The sequence below is a fragment of the Maniola hyperantus genome, chromosome 2 (genome assembly GCF_902806685.2).
Source record: "Maniola hyperantus chromosome 2, iAphHyp1.2, whole genome shotgun sequence".
NCBI lineage: Eukaryota > Metazoa > Arthropoda > Insecta > Lepidoptera > Nymphalidae > Maniola > Maniola hyperantus.
Window position 1 is genome coordinate 9,170,607 of NC_048537.1, and position 16,861 is coordinate 9,187,467.

A 16,861-nucleotide genomic window follows, 5' to 3' on the forward strand; every position below is an offset into this window, starting at 1 on the left:
ACAATACAAACCCAAACAGAGAATTAGAAACTTTAGCTTAGATATGTTATTATTATAACTATAATAGAATCATCATAGAGTTCATGACAATAGTATAAGTACACAGCAACAAAGGGCTTATAGTTAATTCAGATAGACTTTACCAGTCGCAATATAAAACAAAGCCTGTTCTAGAAGAAATTATATACTATGCTAAGGTATCTTGAAAACTGCAATATGAGAAAATGACTGGTTTCATAAAAGTGGTCGTGAACAGGAGGCGGTCGGCGAACCGGCTGATTTACACTTTTATAATCGTCAGCAGATCGCTAGGTACCTCAAGGAGGCTTGCTGGGCTATATATCTATACGACTCAATTCTGCAGTCTGTATAGAAGCGAATTAATTTAACGCTAAAAAACGGTAGCCACACACTCGCGATCAAGTTTTCTGGTCAAGTTTGCATGACATGATTGACATCATGCATACTTGCCATACATGACGTACGCGGTGAGGGTAATAGAATCACGCTAAGTCATAACGTAAGCACGGGCAAGAGAAATCGGGTAGAATCTTTCGTATTATGCGTACAAAATGACTTCCACGCGCCATTTTAACATTGTGTGAATTTCATCTCAAAAGTACGATTTTAGTCCTTATTTTAAATATGAACCGTACTTTTGACATAACAACAGTTGACCATGAGTTAAAATGGCGCATGAGAAGTCGTTTTGTACGGACTATACCTATAGTCAAATATGTATTACTAAAAATTGTGTAGCAGAACACTCTCTTAATAAAGCTTCTTTACACAAGTCAATATTGTAAAATCAAACTTATAGAACGCGTAAATACGCGGAAAATAACTTACGTCGATTTGTATCTATTATTTATAAATAATATAATTAAAAATTCACTTCGTTCCCTTTCTCGTGTCACTTTTTTCTGGTCGGCCAATATCCTATATGTTATTGGTCTGTGGACCAAAGAGCAGGTCTCATCTAAAGAGAATATAATCACTACGTTTTTGTTTTTATCTCGTCAAATGGGTTCACTCCCTCCCACGAATCTCTCCATAGAGATTCATCCAAGGTTCACTCACTACGCGTCTATACGCGTACTACGTAGTAGTATATACAAATTCTTGACATATAGTTAGTTAGGTAGGTACCTATTTAAGCATACGAAGATTCTTATTTTATTTTATTGAAAAATAAAATAAATAAGAATTTATTCAATCGCGCTTGCGTTTGAGACTCTGGCTCATGGTCATCGGACACGAAAGCTTTTATAAACGTCGTGGTCCCAAAAGCTGATCCACGCGTCTGGTGACCCAAGAGCTGGTGCTTATTTCGCTCAACGGTTGAGCCTTGCCGTTCAGCGAGGTAATAGCGCCAGTGTTTGGGCACAATGCCCATAAATGACCATTGGACGGCGTATATTTTTGTAAATATAAATTTTTTAGTGATAAGTATTTCTGTATGTCATATATAGTTTTTTTTGACCTGTAAATTTATAATTAAATTAAAGTTTTATTTTCTCGCGAGGTGTGAATATTAGAGTATTTCAATGCGGGTGTAATCCAGTCTTTGTCTTGGGTGCCGTGGGTGGCCTAAAATCCTACACTTCGCAAGGCTCAAAAGGGATAGAACCCAGAGGCCGGAAGACAGTTAAAGAAAAACTACAGTCTACCGTAGACTGATTAAAAAAGCTAGACTAAAGGACTGTGTAACCCGTAGATAGAATAATAGGTAGATTTAAGTACTGTGTAGCCGTATATGAGATAGTGATAGCACGACGTAACGATGAATAACCGACAATTATTACCATTGTTTAGTAGTCAATGTTTTATTAACCGATCAACAATATTTGTATTAAACCAGTTACACGATAAGGGACAAAAATTAGGTTAGCTGAGTCTCTGTTTATCACATTATAAACTTTATCTGTGCTCTCTTTTTAGTGTGAATGAGAAAGCAAACGTTCCTGTATCTACCTTTATTACTCTATCTACGGTGTAACCTCGTGTGCAATAGCCATAGCACGACGTAACGATAATAACACGACAATTACCACTGTTTAGTAGTCAATAACCTCTTATATGATGGAGCAAGAGTATCAGCAGTGGAATACGAGTACATCAGTGCATTCTATATTATTAATACAAGAAACCAATTTTATAAATTATTACGACTTTTTATTTTCGTGACAACCTAACAACATAGTTTAGTAGCCAAAATTCTAATCTACTATAAATCTATGACCTCTATGACAATATTTTATAAACCGCTCAACAATATTTGTATTAACGTTTTTTATGTGAAAACAAGTAACTAACTAATGAGCAATACAATGATGCCACGAATTCTCAATGTTTGTTTTGCAACTAAAGTTGTATTCCTTGAAAATAATCGGTTACACGATAAGGGACAAAAATAGGTTAGCTGCGTCTCTGTTTATCACATTAATAACTTTATCTGTGCTCTCTTTTTAGTATGAATTAGAAAGCAATCGTTCCTTTGTCTAGATTTTTTACTCTGTCTGCGCAGTGTATACTTCACTCAGGATTCTAAATGAAACACCCTCGTTCCTCGGGACTCGAGAGTTACTCTGAAATCTGAATTTTAAGTGTTCTGATTGATTTATGTATTATTTAATTTATTATTGTGACAAAATTTTATTATATATATTAATATATATACATACATGTATATAAATTTTAATTTAAATAAGCAAATTTAAAAATAATTAAAAACTACATAAAATAATTCTAACATAATATTGCATGCCTTAGTATATAAGGTATTTGGCTGTACTTACCACAATTGTATGACTAAGAACCATTGTAAGCCCAAATAAGCTGTACAGGATGCTTCAATAAAAGGCCGCAAATATTGATAAAAGCTCGTCTAAAAACGTATTTCACGCCTAAATCTGTGAAAACATATTTTTTCCATTTTCTTTCTACAAATTTTTCATTTTCTCTTTTTTTTTGACAAATCTGTCATATGAAATACGTTTCCTTTTTCTGAGCCATTCTTTATTATTTTACAACAAAAAAGGTTTTATACGCGTCGCCTACAAGCCCGCCCCAGTGCTGGCGCAGCACTCATTACGGACTGGTAAGATTGCGACGCGTGCCATAGATCGCCGCAGAAGTCCAGACTTCGTCCTCACGTCCACGACTCGCACTCGCCCGTCCTTGCCTGGCAGCACAGATTCGATGACGCCTCGAGGCCACACTCCTCGGGGCATGTTAGGGTCGATGATCGCTGCTAGGTCGCCAACTTGCGGGGCTTTGGTTTCCTCTTGCCACTTCTGTCTTGGTATGAGCTGGGGTACGACTTCTTTCAGCCAGCGGCGCCAGAACTGATCGGCCAAAAGCTGCGAAATGCGCCACTGCTTCCTCAGGAAAAGGTCGGAGTTGTCAAATACTCCGAGTATAGGAAGATTTGAGGAGGTACCTAGAAGAAAGTGATTAGGAGTGATAGCTTCTGTGGTTGAAGGCTCCACAGATACATGAGTGAGGGGACGGCTGTTGACTATCTGTTCCACCTCTGCCATCAAAGTAATCAACACCTCTTCTTTTGGTGCTCGTTCTTTCAGGACAGCCTTCAGCGACGTCTTAACGCTTTTAATTAAACGTTCCCAGGCCCCGCCCCAGTGAGGGCTATATGCTGGAATAAACGTCCACGTGGTGCCGTAATTTACAGCTTCTTTCTTCAATGCATCTTGATCCAATTTTTCCACTGCCTAAGACAATTCAGTAGCAGAGCCTCTCAGATTCGTGCCATTATCTGACAGCAGATGCTGTGGCCATCCTCGTCGGGACGCCATCCTTCGCAGAGCCATGATTAAGGAATCCGTGGTGAGTGTTTGTACCATTTCTATGTGTATAGCTCGTACTGTCATGCACGTAAATAAAACTCCATATCTTATGTGGTGTCGTCGTCCCTCAGTCACTTTCATTTGGACCAAAGAGATCCAATCCACAAAGGTAACAGGTGCGTTGATGGTGAGGCCAGTCTAGCCGCTGGTAAGTCGCCCATTCTCGGTGGCTGCGGTCGCGCCTTGCGTATTCGGGCAAAAATATGCATTTGGATGCTAAATTTTTAACTGTTGGGCGAAGGCGCAATATCCAAAACCGTTGCTTTATTTCGTTGACTACCGTCTCGTTATTTCCGTGCGCATATTTTCTATGGTAGTGCATAACAATTAAGGCTGGCTATATGATGTTGCCACGTCCAATATAATAGGTTGCTTCATATCTCTTGATATGCCAGGCGCAGCGTCGATGCGGCCACCCACTCGAAGAACTCCATGCTCGTCCAGGAACGGTGTTAAGGTAAGTATTGCTTTTCCTACCTAATGCTTTTCCTTTTTCAGGTGTTCCAGATCGTCGGAAAATGACTGTGCCTGCGCGTATCTCATTAACAATTGTTCCGCACGCTCCATCATAGCACCATCTACTTCCCCGGTAAGCTTCTTACATTTCTTTTCTACAAACGATAACACGATGCAAGTAGATTTTAGTAGGCGTAGCCATGAAGAAAATCGCTCAGGGGTCGGGCAGGCAGGTAAGCATATAGTAGTACTTCCTATTGTAGTCACAGATTCTGTATTATTTTGACTTGTCGTGGCCACTTCATGTCTTCAGGCCATTCACTGCTATCGCATGAAAGAAAAAATCGGTCCGTGCAACCACTCACCGGTGATATGCTCATATCACAATCTCTCTGGTCGCGGCAATCCGCAATGTTGAATCTGGTAGGTACGTAACTGCCATTCACTCGGAGATGTAAGTTCATCAATTTCCCAAGCCGATGCGCTAGGAATTGGTGTGATAACTTCGCGTGTTATCTTTTTATCCAGTGCAGTACAGTTGTTGAATCGCTCCAAAAGTATTTTCTTTGTGGTTTAATAGTATGTTGTTTTACTATCGTGTCCGCCAACCTAGCGCCCAATAAGGCTGCTTGCAGTTCGAGCCGTGGCACCGATGGAGATTGCTTCACTAGGGCGCCACTTTACTTTGCTTGCAACAAACGCTACTCGTCCTCTTCACATCGCCATAGGCGACGGCACACATCGCTTTCGGTGAAGCGTCACAGAAAACATAGCAATTTCAAACCCTGTGTATGGACATTCGCTAACTCCGGTGTGGACATTGCTAGGTGCATTGAGTGCATCCTCTGGCATCTCGCTCGCACGCGTGGCTTGCAAGGTAGTGTGCGCGGTAAACTAAATGCGGTTTATGTCTTTCAGTACATTTCAGCCATTCCGTCCACTTGGCATAAAGTTCTCCCGTGAGCGATTCGTCGTCCCAGTCTAAGCTGGTTTTCCATGTCGTCTTGCAACAGATTTTTCTCTTTGATAGTAAACGGTGACAAAAATCCAAACACGTCGAATATTGACATGTATTACTCGTAGCATTTCTCGTTTCGTATGTATCTGTTCGCCGGAAACTATAGTGGCGGAAATTGTTTAAATGATACGTCAAAGCTTAAGACGTCTTCTTTAGGGAACCATATTAGACCTAAAGTACGTTCTGAGTTTTCTGTTTTCAGTATTGAATCTTACGGCTGTAGGACCTAAGGCTTCGGTTGGGATGGACTCTAGACCTCTCCGCGATTGCTAGTCCAGTTTTCTTATCTCGAACCCACCTTGGCTGTGGATAAACTTTACATCTTTTATTAATTCTCTTGCAGTTTCTATGTCATCAACGCTGTCGATATAATCATCCATGTAGTGCTGTTCGCAAATCGCTCGTACGGCAGCCGGCTTTGATGACTCGTATCTCTGTGCGTTCTTGTTTTTTATAAATGGAGCAATAAACGGTGACAGTTCGCGCCGAAATCAAAGATGTCATGGCGCAGATTTTTAATTTTTCTTTAGAGTTGTCGCGCCACAGAAAACGTAAAGTATCTTGATCTTCAGGTAGGATTTTTATTCTAAGAAACATGTCCTTTATGTCTCCCGTTTATCCCAATTCTTTTCTCCCGGAATCGCATCATTATACCTAGAAGTGAAACGAGTAGGTCTGGGCCCTTTAAAAAGGTAATCATTTAGGCTTACATTCTGGCATTTCGAAGCAGCATCGAACACCAAACGTAATTTTTTCTTATTTGGATTATCGACAACCAAAATGAGGTAAGTACCAGGTTCTTTGGACTCAATGATATATCAGATATCTCTTTGGCGAAATCATTTTGAAATAAGTGGATCTATTCTTTCTCTATAGCGCGTAGCAAACCCTTCGTCATTCTTCATTCTTCTTTCTATTCCTTTCAGTCTTGCCATTGCCGATGGAAACGAGTCAGGCAACTTCGCCTCGTTATCCTTCCACGGCAGCCCCACGTACCACCTTCCGTCTATCAATCTGCTTGTCTTTTCTAGATGAGACTTAGCCTGAAGGTCATCGGCATACTCTCGCGGTGCAGCAGTAACTCCAAAGGAATCTACAGCGAAAGAACGTCGAACTTCCTCATGCATCTCTCGCAGTAAGTACTTACTCTCGGTATCCAAGTCACAGCAGTTCGAGCTGAGGAGCAGGGTGGAGTGCCATAAACTACTAGAAGCTTGCGCTCTTGTACTACCATGAAGACACCATCCAAGGGGAGTGAGTGTAGCATACGGTTCCCCTGGTTTACCTTCAAGTACTTGCAGTGGTAATAGTAAATGGTAGTTATCCTGCCCTATCAACATCTGTGGCTTAGAATATTGTAGGCTAATTTGACTTTCTATTTCAGAAATATGCCTGTATGGTTCCGTACATAAATGCGAGGTATCTTGCGCAGGTAAGTTAAGGTTTTTAACACTATTTGCTTCGAACGTAAATAGCTGTCCATCTTTGTTGGATATGGTCATATTTATAATCTCGCTATCGCATTCAATCGTGTGGCTATTCCATGCTCCACATATGCGCATCTTTTTTTATATCCACATAGACAAGCCGTGCAGCAAGGTCCGCACAAATTAGCGTCACAGTCGATCCGTCGTCCAAAAGCGCTGAGACTGACTCAATTCCGTGTGGTCCGTATATTTGTACCGTTATTGTTTTTAATAGAACTTGCCGATTATCGTCTTTGACATGAATAACCTGCTGCGTTTCCGTGTCCGTTAGCTGTTCAAACCGAGTCGGGTACTGTCCCAGGGTGTCGTTTGAACTCGTAGTGCAACAAGCTATATGTCCTAATCCTCAGTTATTTATGTCGCAAATACCAGAGCAGCTTTTGGAATGGCTATCGCTGTGCTTTTCTACTAAAACACCGAAAACAGATACCGTACCTCTTGACGTGAAACCACCGGTCTTTCCGTAGTGCCTTCTTAAACATTTTGCAGTCCGGTAGATTGTGTTTCGTTGTGTTCCGGCGAAATCGACATTTCGTATCGTTCGTGCACGATTCACTCTGTAGCAGTACATTATGAGATTTATAGGCGTGATTTTCGTTGTACTTACGTTTATGAGTAGTTTGTTCGGGCTTACCACTATAGTTAATATTGATTGCTGTTTTCGTGGTTTTACGGCTTCCTCTCTTAAAAAGGTCCGAAAGTATGGTTAATTGGCCTTAGACCCGTTGACTATAAGAGGATAACTGTAGTCCGTCCATTTTGAAAGCAAAACTGTAGGGAATTTGGATAACACAGCCGACATAATGTTCATGTTTTTTAAGTACTCGTCTTCGCCAATGGAAATAACTGCTGCTACAAAGTTCTGAACTTTAACCGAGAACTTAACTATATCTTTATGATATTCCTGGGACATGGTAGGTAGCTTTTGGATATCTTGTACTATTCTAGAAATAATTACATCAGGGTTTCCAAACTGTAGCTCAAGTGCAGACATTACTGTGTCGGGAGTTGTGGCGCTAATCAACAGCGCTGTCACAGCTTCCTTCGCTGGTCCACGCAAGCAGCTACGCAGCCTCCACAGATTCTCTCTAGGAGTGAAATTACATACTTCGGTGGACTCGGTGTAGGCCTGCTTGAATTGTAGCCACTCAAGCGGATCGCCTGCAAATACTGGTAGGTCCTTTTGTGTGCTGATGTGACTGAGCAATCTAGAATTTGGTGCGTGGCTTTTAGAAATGGCTGCCATATCCTTTAGTGCACTAGCTAGCATGTGAACGGTTATACTTTCAGTGCCACCGCCTGCAGCGGCGGGCGGGCACAGCTCGCCCAAAACGGGATCATCTTGCTGGACGGGCTGTGCTAACCGTTCGTCGTGGCTGCGCTCCAACCATTTCTCTACTTCACTGTTCGTACTACGCACCTCATTCTCCTCCGCGCGAGAACTATATTCCTCATCAAGTGCGGCCATGTCTGCTTGTAGCTTCCTATCAATCAGTTGCATCTCGATGCGTGCTCTCGCTTCCGCCGCCGCTAGCTCTAGCTGTTTCTTTTTAGCTAGAAGGGATGCTGAGCTTGACTTACTTTTCATTTCTGCGGCCTTTACAGAACGTCGTTCTCCCTCCAATAACGCCTGCTTCGTGCTACGTGTGTTGACCATTGTCGGTGGGGGAGTCCGGAACATTAGGTGGGGTTGCTTTCCTTACCGGTCCGGTTCGAAAAGGACCACTTTGTACAGGATGCTTCAATAAAAGGCCGCAAATATTGATAAAAGCTCGTCTAAAAACGTATTTCACGCCTAAATCTGTGAAAACATATTTTTTCCATTTTCTTTCTACAAATTTTTCATTTTCTCTTTTTTTTTTGACAAATCTGTCATATGAAATACGTTTCCTTTTTCTGAGCCATTCTTTATTATTTTACAACAAAAAAGGTTTTATACGCGTCGCCTACATAAGCAATAAATAATTTGATTTGATTCGAAATCCCTCGTTACGCTTGGGATTTATCCCGGTGCCCGTGACGTAAGTCATTACATCAGCCCCATGTTGAGTAATCGACTATTATAATTTTTTCTTTAAGCTCAACTCACAGGTTCAAGACTAGTTCAAGACCGTTTTCTTGGCGTGGGCTTAAACGCCAATGGCTCAGCTGCGCGATTGCGGGAGAATGACAGCTACAATGTCACGATTGCAATCATCTCTGATTGGCTAACGCTCGCTCACTATTGGCTACAATGCATTGTTGCAACAAGAATCACACAAATTCAGCCAATCGGAACAAATGAGTATGGTGCTTACAATGTTACCCGTACTCCACTCTTCATGTTATTACGATCTTGTTGGCGCCCATTTAATTTTTTCTGTTTTTACTGCTGGTATGGATACCTCTCACCCTCTGGGCTGGGCTAATCTTCCGAGGATCTTCCATATTACTTTACTCTATGAATCTGTGGGCTGGGTCGACCCCATAGAGATATTATGCTGGACCATACTTTACTCTATGGGCTGGCCTGACTGGCCAGTGGCCATGGCCATACTATTACGCCATTTTGTTTTTGTATTGCACAAGTCACAAATCAAACGTCACCTTTTCTTTGGTGAGCAAGGTGTGTTCACGCGAGGTTGTGTGGTCCCTCCGAAATAGGTCACACAATCCTCAGAATTTCGTGAAATATTCTTGTAAAATATAAAAAAAAAATATAAAATTAACAAAAATCCAAAAAAATAGTAAAATATTTAAAAATAACGGGAATCCCTCGATTTTAAGTTAAGTGTACGTAAGCGTGCAACGTGGTCTAAGGAATGCGATAAGTAATCGTAAAGAGAAAGTGAAGTAGCTTTTTACAAACTGTTAACAATTAATTAGTGCTTTTTCTAAAACGGTCCCAATAAATCCAAAAAAATGAATCCTGGACCGCCTAATTATCCGATGGCTTCGCTGTATGTTGGAGACTTGCACTCTGATATTACTGAGGCCATGTTGTTTGAAAAATTTTCTACTGCTGGTCCGGTTCTTTCCATACGCGTATGTCGGGATATGATAACTCGTAGATCCCTTGGCTACGCTTATGTAAATTTTCAGCAGCCTGCTGATGGTAAGTTGTCATTATTTTTCAAATTATATCACTATAAATTTTGCAGGATGATATAGTGGAGTCTTGCACAATATTATAGTTCTGAAATATCAAGTCATATTTAGTGATTTTTATCATCTTCCGTAATAAATTTTGTAGGTATGATAAAGATATTCAGTCGTAGAATTATTATTAAAGGTTAGGTATTATAAGTGTTGCTTTCTAAATCAAGATAGTGGGGATTGGCCTTGAAGTCAGTTTCTACGTGACTATTCTTTCCCAATACATACCTATATAACTTTTTAGTTTGATAATAATATTAGCTATTATTAGTTCATTATCTGAGAACCTACTATGTATGTACTTCTAAATTAAGTTTTTTCTTTTTTTTGTATGTCCAAAAACTTAATATATCTATACTTAATCAAAAAGGCACTAACAGGACTTTCTTTGTTTCAGCTGAAAGAGCATTAGATACTATGAATTTTGATATGATTAAAGGCAGACCTATTAGAATTATGTGGTCCCAACGTGATCCATCTCTTCGCAAGTCTGGTGTAGGAAACGTTTTTATCAAAAATCTTGATAAAACAATAGACAATAAAGCTATGTATGATACGTTTACAGCATTTGGGAATATATTGAGCTGTAAAGTAGCTCAAGATGAGAATGGTGGATCTAAAGGCTATGGGTTTGTCCACTTTGAAACTGAAGAAGCTGCTAATAAGTCTATCGAAAAAGTTAATGGTATGCTTTTAAATGGCAAAAAAGTTTACGTAGGCAGATTCATTCCTCGTAAAGAACGTGAAAAGGAACTTGGAGAAAAAGCAAAACTGTTCACTAATGTTTATGTGAAAAACTTTGGTGAAGATTTTTCTGATGAGATGCTTAAGGATATGTTTGAAAAGTATGGCAGAATTACTAGCCATAAAGTAATGTATAAAGATGATGGAGCATCTAGGGGCTTTGGATTTGTAGCATTCGAGGACCCTGACAATGCAGAGAGAGCCTGTATGGAACTCAATGGCAAGGAACTGGTTGAAGGCAAGCCACTGTATGTGGGACGTGCTCAAAAAAAAGCTGAGAGACAAAAAGAATTAAAACGCAAATTTGAACAACTTAAATCTGAACGTTTAACTCGCTATCAGGGCGTCAATCTGTATGTTAAGAATTTGGATGACACAATTGATGATGAAAGACTTCGTAAAGAATTTGCTCCATTTGGTACTATTACTTCAGCTAAGGTAATTGAGCATTATATTGAAACACTTGTTAGATCTTTTGCTTAACACTTAATTTTTTTTAACTTGTCCTCCTTCCATAAGAACTGAAATACATCTGAGTGTTTGTCTCATTTTCGTAGTTGGAATATTCAAACAATTTTAAACTAAAGTATCTAATAGCTGTTAGAATAAAATCATAAATAAATTTGAAAAAATCAACACACCTGTGTATTTAAACTGTTTAAATACACATTTCCACTTAACCTAAAACTATGCCTAATAACAAGTAGGCATAGTTTTAGGTTAAGTGGAAATGGGCTAACTTGGAAGGGGTATGATGGCAGTGATATAATATTAGGGTATACTATATTTATGCAGGTTGTACGAAGGACATATTCTTTGTTTATTAACTCCAGGTAGGTATTGTAATTCTTATTCTTTTACTTAGTATAACAAGTTATTTTATTTTTGCAGGTGATGTTAGAAGATGGTCGTAGTAAAGGTTTTGGATTTGTCTGCTTCTCTTCTCCTGAAGAAGCAACAAAGGCAGTAACTGAAATGAATGGACGAATTGTGGGAACGAAGCCTTTGTATGTTGCTTTAGCTCAACGCAAAGAAGACCGTAAAGCTCACTTGACATCACAATATATGCAGCGCATGGCAAGTATGAGAATGCAGCAAATGGGTCAAATTTTCCAACCAGGTAGTGCTGGTGGGTATTTTGTACCAACTATTCCTCCTGCACAAAGATTCTATGGTCCAGCACAGATGACACAGATTAGACCACGCTGGACCGCTCAGCCGTCTGTTAGACCAAGCACTCAGACAGCTGCTTCTGCCTATCCTAACATGCAAGCACCGTTCCGCCCGCCACCTCGTGGACCTACACAAGCAGCTCTACGTACTTCACTGGGAGCAAGACCAATAACTGGGCAACAAGGGGTTGCTACGGCTGCATCTATCCGTGCTCCAATGGTGACCAGTGGCCGTCCAGCAGGATACAAGTATACTGCCAACATGCGCAACCCTCCGGCTCCTCAACCAGCAGTACACATCCAAGGTCAAGAGCCATTAACTGCATCTATGCTGGCTGCAGCTCCTCTTCAAGAACAAAAGCAAATGTTGGGTGAGCGTCTATTTCCACTTATCCAACGAATGCATCCAGATTTGGCAGGCAAAATCACTGGCATGCTTTTGGAAATTGATAATTCTGAACTACTGCATATGTTAGAGCACGGAGAGTCTCTGAAAGCAAAGGTGGATGAGGCTGTTGCTGTTTTGCAGGCTCACCAAGCTAAACAGCAGGCCACAAAGAAAGATTAACTTTAGTTTGACACAAAGTTTTTTTTCTGTTGTATTCTTCTTTATTTTTAAATGCTTTCTACATTATTATAATATGTATTGATAAGTCCCGGTCATAAAAATATATAAAAATAAAAATTGAAAAATGAAGAAAATGTGGACTGCACTGATCCAAAATATGTATTACTTTTATTATAACGTTGGATGTGCACATCTGCAAACAAAAATAAAGAAACTATCAACATTTCTATATATGAAACAGTTATGCTAATAAGCAATTATTTTAACTTTCTATATTGACCAAGAAGTTGATTTATGTTTAGTCTTAACTTTTCTTAATTCTCCCAATGGAGTTGGCTTTTGTTCTTGCGATTTTTCTTATTTTATTTTCTTATCAGTTTCGTATTGGATATACCTTGTATTGAAAACTTGGTCTCCAATCTAAACTGATTGCAATTTGTACTATTGTTACTTATTATATTCTGGAATATTCACAATACTTCATGTTGTTTCATTTTTTAACCTACAATGTAACTAAGAAGTTTTATGTGTTTAGGATAAGATGTGTTGTCTCATGTCTGTACCATTTTTCGTAAAAACTACTAAACTGGTTTTTTTTTTGCATTTAGTAGGTAGGTATCAAGGTTTTTGTATTCCACCAGTGCAGCATTGTCTAGATTTGACTACCTACTAAATCGATTTGACTGTAGTTTGTAGCATTTGACTACTAGAACAAATTGATTTTGGCATACTGCAGTAAAGTGGAAGCATTTACTAGATTGTTGCAAATGCCTATTATTACTTAAGCATTCAGTACCACCCTACTGTATAAATCTGCAGTTAAGTATACTGCCGCTGCAATTTGTTTGTTTTGTTTTATCCATGCTATAGTTAAATATCTATCTGCATTTAAGTAAATATATAATAAATATTACTAGCTGTGATCCCCGCGACTTCGTCCGCGTAGAATTGGGCTTTTCAAAAATCCCGTGGGAACTTTGATTTTCCGGGATAAAAAGTATCTATACACATGCAAAAAATCACGTCAATCCGTTGCACCGTTGCGATGTGATTGAAGGACAAACCAACAAACAAACACTCTCATTTATAATAAGGGTACTGATTAGTACGGCTCGTTATCTTTAAGTTCGGTCTCATCCGGAAGGAAGGATGAAACTTTACATTCATATAGCTTTGGTTTTACAATACCTCGATGTAGATGTGGAACATGTCGAGAAATGATTAGGTATTTCCCCCCCTTTTGTGTCCATTGTCGAGGTTTTACCACCACTAAACGGTGATGCCGTGGTAAAGGCGTCAGTCTCCTGTTTGGGGCGTCGGGGGTTTGATCCCGGGCACGCACGTCTTACTTTTCCGATTTATTGTACGTTTTAAGCAATTAAATATCACTTGAATATCGGTGAAGGCAAACATCGTGAGGAAACCTGCCTGAGGGTTCTCAATAATATTCTCAAAGGTGTGTATAGGCTGTCAATCGGTACTTGCCCATCGCGGAGGACTATCGCCAAACCGTTCTCATTCTAAGAGAAGACCCGTGCTCAGTAGTAAGCCGGCAATGTACCGATAATGATGATGTATTGATAAGTTTCACTACTAAAAGTTATGCGTGGGGCAGCGGGAATAAGTATGGTGCAAGATATGGAGCGAAGACGCGCGTCCTTTTGAAAAAAGTTTGATATGTGAGCACATTTTGTAAACTAGTAAGTCCTATCAAAATACATCCAAAGACTATGTAGAGAATTTAATGAAGACCATATTGGTCTTTGACAGTTTTCTCGTAACTTTAGCAGTTTTCGTTAAATATTAAAAAAACCTCGATGGACACAAAAGGAGGGAAATAATTTCTCCACATGCTTCCACATCTACATAAAAGTATATGTTATGTAAAAGCTACATGAATGCCAAGTTTCATTCTTTCGGATGGGACCGAATAACGATTATTTTTGAGCTAACGAGCCATACTATATAGTTATTAAGTTTGTATATTAAGATAAACCTTTAAATATAAAATGTGAGTGAATGAAAATAAAATTCAGACAAGTTTTTAGGATAATATATAATTTATTAGACCTTTTTAATACTAACATTATATTTTCAAATAATGAACCATTACATGTGAAAAATACCAATAATAGTATGGAGCCAAGTCAGAAAATAATTTTTATATCACATTTTTACTGAAGAACTAAACCAATTTTGTTGGGTGCTATGCTAGGACATCTCCAATTGTACAAATAGTACTGCAAATTACCATCACCTATACCAAATTTAAGAGGTTCTAAAAATTCTTTGTTATCCATAAGATCCAGAGCATTAAACACATCAAACCCGGAATTTCTTGCAGTAATCAATGCATCAAGCATTAAGTCAACCCATGGTGTTTTAGTAGAAACATTATAAAATGAATAAGCAGCTTTTAAGGTTTTATGTACAGGATGATAAACTACAGTGGACGGAAGAGTATAGTAACTAACAAAATCAGTAATAGAGCCATCAGATGCTTCCACCACGAAACTGTCAATAATTCCCACCTGTGCAACAAACCAATGTTTAAAATCATCTTCCGAGAATATTGGTACCAAATCAAATTTTAGTAAATAGTCATTCAAAAGTTTCACAACTTTGTCTGAGTCTTTAGCTTCCATTTTGCGAAATCCTGGTGTCTTTGGTAAGTCAGGAAGTTTAAAAAGCTTGAGTGTTCGCTGCATTGTCATGTTTCTAGAGAGATGGCTAAATTTGATATCAATCAACTTTTTAGGATTCAAAGATCTGTGCCAGTAACGACAAGTTGCAATTGGTTTAGGCAAGACTATTCCTGCTGTATAAACACCTTGGAAAATACCCGTTAAATTAACTCTTCTTGTTATTTCCCTTATCAGCACAGGAGCAACACGCTTAGCACGCAGTTTCTTATGAACACATAAAAAGTTTATTTCTACTACAGTCTGAGTATGGTCATAAATTCTCAATGTGGCAGGAATAGCAGATATAAAACCTACTAGCCTACCAGATTTAACTACACGCACTCCACAATGCCACTCCATCCTCCAACCTGGAGGCTGAAGTGCCCACTTCAAGAAATCGGTTTGATAATCAAAACGGAACATACAATCATCATCTTCAACATAATTTTCATTAAGCAATGTATACAATTCTTTCAGTACAAGTGGTTCATTTAAATTTAAAGTATCCCACTGAAAGCCATCAGGCAATGTATAAGGTTCTGATCTTATTTCTTCAGGGGTCTTTGGCGGTTCAATAGGTTCGTTGGTAATTATTTTCTCATACATTTTTGGAACAGGTTGAGTGGACCAAAACTGATACGATTTGTGTAAAGCTTCTTCCGTCGTTTTTGCTGGCTTTTGCTGCAGATTAAGTACTTCCATTGCCATTTTAAGATCTTTAAGAGAAATATTCTGATGAATATCACCAGAATTAGGCAGCGTTAATGCATCTGAAGTAACCGAACTTTGATTATCTCCATCACCGCCACTACGCTTTTTTTTGTTTTTGTTTTTCTTTTTAGAGTTTTTATCTTCGTTGGACTTTTGATATTCACTAGATTGGAAAGTCTTATTTTCTTCCATTTTATTGAAAATTATTTAAAATTCCAGGTGAAGCGAATCGGGCTAATCCAATATTTTGACAAATCACCATTCACCACAGATTAAAAAAGAAGAGCTTTTTTTTATTTTACGGCTCTGGGTTCTAGCCCTTTTGAGCCTATTCAAAGAGCATGTGATCACTACCATAGATTAATATGCTCAGGATAAAAGCTCAGGTACCCTAGATTAATATGATAATGCTCAGGTCATGCCACCTCAGCCAGTATCAAGAGACTTGTCTGACGCGTACATACCTGAAACGTAGATGGAGTAATAAATAATAATAATAATGTTATTTATTTCAGGCAAATTGTACCCATATTATTATAAAGGTAGATTGAAGTACTGTGTAACCGCGTATGAGATAGCGATAGCACGACGTAACGATGAATAACACGACAATTATTACCATTGTTTAGTAGTCAATATTTGTATTAACCGATTAACAATATTTGTATTAAACGTTTTTTATGTGAAAACAAGTAAATAACTCATGAGAAATACAATTACGCCACGAATTCTCAAAGTTTGTTTTGCAACTTCTTGTATGTATTGTTAAAAAAACCAGTTACACGATAAGGGACAAAAAATAGGTTAGCTGCGTCTCTGTTTATCACATTAGTAACTTTATCTGTGCTCTCTTTTTAGTGCGAATGAGAAAGCAAACATTCTGTTGTCTAGATTTTTTACTCCATCTACGGCTTAAATGCATTTAGCTATCTCGCTCTAACAGTAAGTCACATTAGGGCTACTTCTAAAGGTATTTATATTTATTCCGTAGATAGAGTAGGTAATAAAGGTAGATGAAGG

At 38.8% G+C, this 16,861-nt stretch overlaps 2 protein-coding genes across 2 annotated transcripts; one reads left to right on the forward strand and one right to left on the reverse strand.

Annotated features, from left to right (window-relative positions):
• Positions 1-9,395: 9,395 nt before the first annotated feature.
• Positions 9,396-12,924, forward strand: pAbp (poly(A) binding protein). The gene is made up of 3 exons (XM_034982408.2): positions 9,396-9,921; positions 10,360-11,144; positions 11,598-12,924. Exons 1-3 carry the CDS (start codon positions 9,729-9,731, stop codon positions 12,444-12,446), a joined length of 1,827 nt encoding a protein of 608 aa, XP_034838299.1. The 5' UTR covers positions 9,396-9,728; the 3' UTR covers positions 12,447-12,924.
• A 1,561-nt stretch (positions 12,925-14,485) lies between these two features.
• Nmt (N-myristoyl transferase) lies at positions 14,486-16,102 on the reverse strand. The gene has a single exon (XM_069503744.1). The coding sequence runs from the start codon at positions 16,031-16,033 to the stop codon at positions 14,621-14,623; it is 1,413 nt and encodes a 470-aa protein (XP_069359845.1). The 5' UTR covers positions 16,034-16,102; the 3' UTR covers positions 14,486-14,620.
• Positions 16,103-16,861: the final 759 nt, after the last annotated feature.

Excerpts from the sequence above, each read along its gene's own strand:
- pAbp (XM_034982408.2), top strand. The coding sequence starts at position 9,729 with ATGAATCCTGGACCGCCTAATTATCCGATGGCTTCGCTGTATGTTGGA. Across the intron at positions 9,922-10,359 it reads TTTTCAGCAGCCTGCTGATG|CTGAAAGAGCATTAGATACT; the intron begins GTAAGTTGTCAT and ends TCTTTGTTTCAG. Across the intron at positions 11,145-11,597 it reads GTACTATTACTTCAGCTAAG|GTGATGTTAGAAGATGGTCG; the intron begins GTAATTGAGCAT and ends TTATTTTTGCAG.
- Nmt (XM_069503744.1), bottom strand. The coding sequence starts at position 16,033 with ATGGAAGAAAATAAGACTTTCCAATCTAGTGAATATCAAAAGTCCAAC.